Genomic DNA, 2473 nt, shown 5'->3' with positions numbered 1-2473 from the left:
TGTCCCATTACCATCCCTAATCCTTGGTAATAGTATGTAAGCAAAGGATCTAAAGATAATTATTCCAATTTGGAACATCTAATAGGGAAACCTTGGAGCCAATAATATTCATGAATTGCAGTAGTTGCCTTGTCTAACATGCAAGCACTATCTTTATTCCATATATTGCTTTCTTATTATTTTTGCTTTAAAGCAAGGACATTCCTATTTTAGAAGCTAAGTGATACAGTGGTGCCGGCCGCAGCTTCGAGTACAAGGAGCGTCACGTTCCCAAATATATTACTCCCTTTGTCCTATTTTATGTGAGTTTAAAAAAGAAATAAATATTTTTAAAATTTGTGGTTCAAAATGCATGATAGAAATTTTTGTGGTTATAAATCATTTCATTAAGGATAAAATAGACATTTTAAAGTTAAATTGTTAATTACTTACTATAGAAATATGTCATTCTTTTTAGGATTGATTAAAAAATAAAGTAAGTCACATGAATTGAGACAGAAGAATTACTATATTTTAATGATTTCAATTTGGAGTAATAAAGAAGCAACTACAAAACATAGAATAAGTTCTTGATGAAATTATGGTTCAGAATTTGGTATAATTTTCTACAATATTTCACGTATATATTTGCCCAACTGAGGGTTCATATTAAAATCCCACGATATATCACTTGTTTATTATATCAACAAGGCAACGATAATAAGGTTTGATGAGAAACTGGTTTAAAAGAAAAATGAAGAAAAGCACAGAGAAGACGGATAGTACTATAGCAAAAAGATGGATGCTTCTTAGTGGGAAGAACAACTGGGAAGGCCTTATGGATCCTTTAAACTACGATCTACGTCGATATATCATTCACTATGGAGAAATGGCTCAAGCAAGTTATGACAACTTCAATTCTAACAAGGCTTCCAAAAATGCAGGGAATAATCGATATTCCAAGAATAATCTCTTTACAAAAGTAGGGCTTGACAAAGATCACAATCCCTTCAAGTATCGCGTAACAAAATATTTGTACGCAACATCTTCAATTCAGGTTATATATAAATAGATATTTGTTTGCATGATTTAAAAGAAGATTAAACAAATAGTGGTTTTTAATTATTTCATCCATCCAGGTACCTGAAGCGTTTATCGTTAAATCATTGTCAAGGGAGTCATGGAGCAAGGAATCAAATTGGATAGGTTTTATTGCGGTGTGTACAGATGAGGGGAAAATAGCATTAGGAAGAAGAGAAATTCTTATTTCTTGGAGAGGAACTGTTCAAACTTTGGATTGGGTAAATGATCTTGATTTTTTTCAAGTTTCAGCACCCGAAATCTTTAGAGGTAACACTGACCCTCAAATACATCGAGGCTGGTACTCTATTTATACTTCAGAAGATCCACGATCACCCTTCAATAACACAAGTGTCAGAGACCAGGTAAATATTCATGACCTTAAATACTCTCAACATTTTAATTTATATGAACATGTTCGATTGCTCACATGAATTTGTTATTAGGTGGTTGAGGAAGTAAAGAGATTGGTAGAAGAATACAAAAGTGAAAAAATGAGCATAACAATAACAGGTCATAGCATGGGGGCAGCAGTTGGAACGCTTAACGCAATTGACATAGTTGTGAATGGATTCAACAAAGGATGTCTAGTGACAGCGATTTTATTTGCAAGTCCACGAGTGGGAGATTCAAGTTTCGTGAATGCATTTTCTAAGCTAGAAAATCTTAGAATTTTACGCGTTACAAATTGCCTTGACATAATTCCAAATTATCCCTTGATAGACTACTCTGAAATCGGAGTTGAACTAGCTATTGATACAACAAAATCGAAGTATTTAAAAGTACCTGGAGATATAAGAAGCTGGCATAGCTTAGAAGCTCACATGCATGGAGTTGCTGGTTATCAAGGGGCTAATGGTGGATTTAAGCTTGAAGTACGACGCGATATTTCACTCGTTAATAAGCATTTAAATGCATTGAAGGATGAATATTGTGTACCAACTTGTTGGTGGGTTGAGAAAAATAATGGAATGGTACAACAAGATGATGGATCTTGGAAGTTGATGGATCATGAGGATGATGATGATTCTGTTTATGCATAAATGGACTTTTGTTTGTATTAATAAAAAGATGTTATGTATTCGGCCGTTTGAGAAATATTATACGAGTGTTGACAATTCTTGAACAAATTTGGTAAAGTAATATATATGTAGGGATTTAGATTTAATAGGATTAAAAATAATTTGAACTATATTTTAAATACAGATTTAATCCAAATAAATTGTGTAACTTAATTTATTACATCAATTATTCAAGTATAGTGAATGTGGATTTAACAGAAACTCCAAGTTCATATGGCTTGTCTATTTTATTGGGCTACAAATGATGAGTCCAGTACTATATGAATGCAATGTCCAATTAATGTCATCTCATCTTACAAATTTATACCCTGCAGAGCGTCAAGTTATAAGAA

The 2473-nt window shown here is 32.8% G+C and overlaps 1 protein-coding gene across 1 annotated transcript; it reads left to right on the top strand.

The window, feature by feature from the left end:
* Positions 1-606: 606 nt before the first annotated feature.
* On the top strand, positions 607-2208 carry LOC102592513 (phospholipase A1-IIgamma-like). The gene is made up of 3 exons (XM_006340520.2): positions 607-1036; positions 1119-1424; positions 1506-2208. Exons 1-3 carry the CDS (start codon positions 710-712, stop codon positions 2100-2102), a joined length of 1230 nt encoding a protein of 409 aa, XP_006340582.2. The 5' UTR covers positions 607-709; the 3' UTR covers positions 2103-2208.
* Positions 2209-2473: the final 265 nt, after the last annotated feature.

This window comes from Solanum tuberosum, unplaced genomic scaffold, assembly GCF_000226075.1.
Source record: "Solanum tuberosum cultivar DM 1-3 516 R44 unplaced genomic scaffold, SolTub_3.0 scf00019, whole genome shotgun sequence".
Classification (NCBI taxonomy): Eukaryota; Viridiplantae; Streptophyta; class Magnoliopsida; order Solanales; family Solanaceae; genus Solanum; species Solanum tuberosum.
Note: the sequence above shows the minus strand (reverse complement) of the source record. Positions and strands in the feature narration are given on the sequence as shown.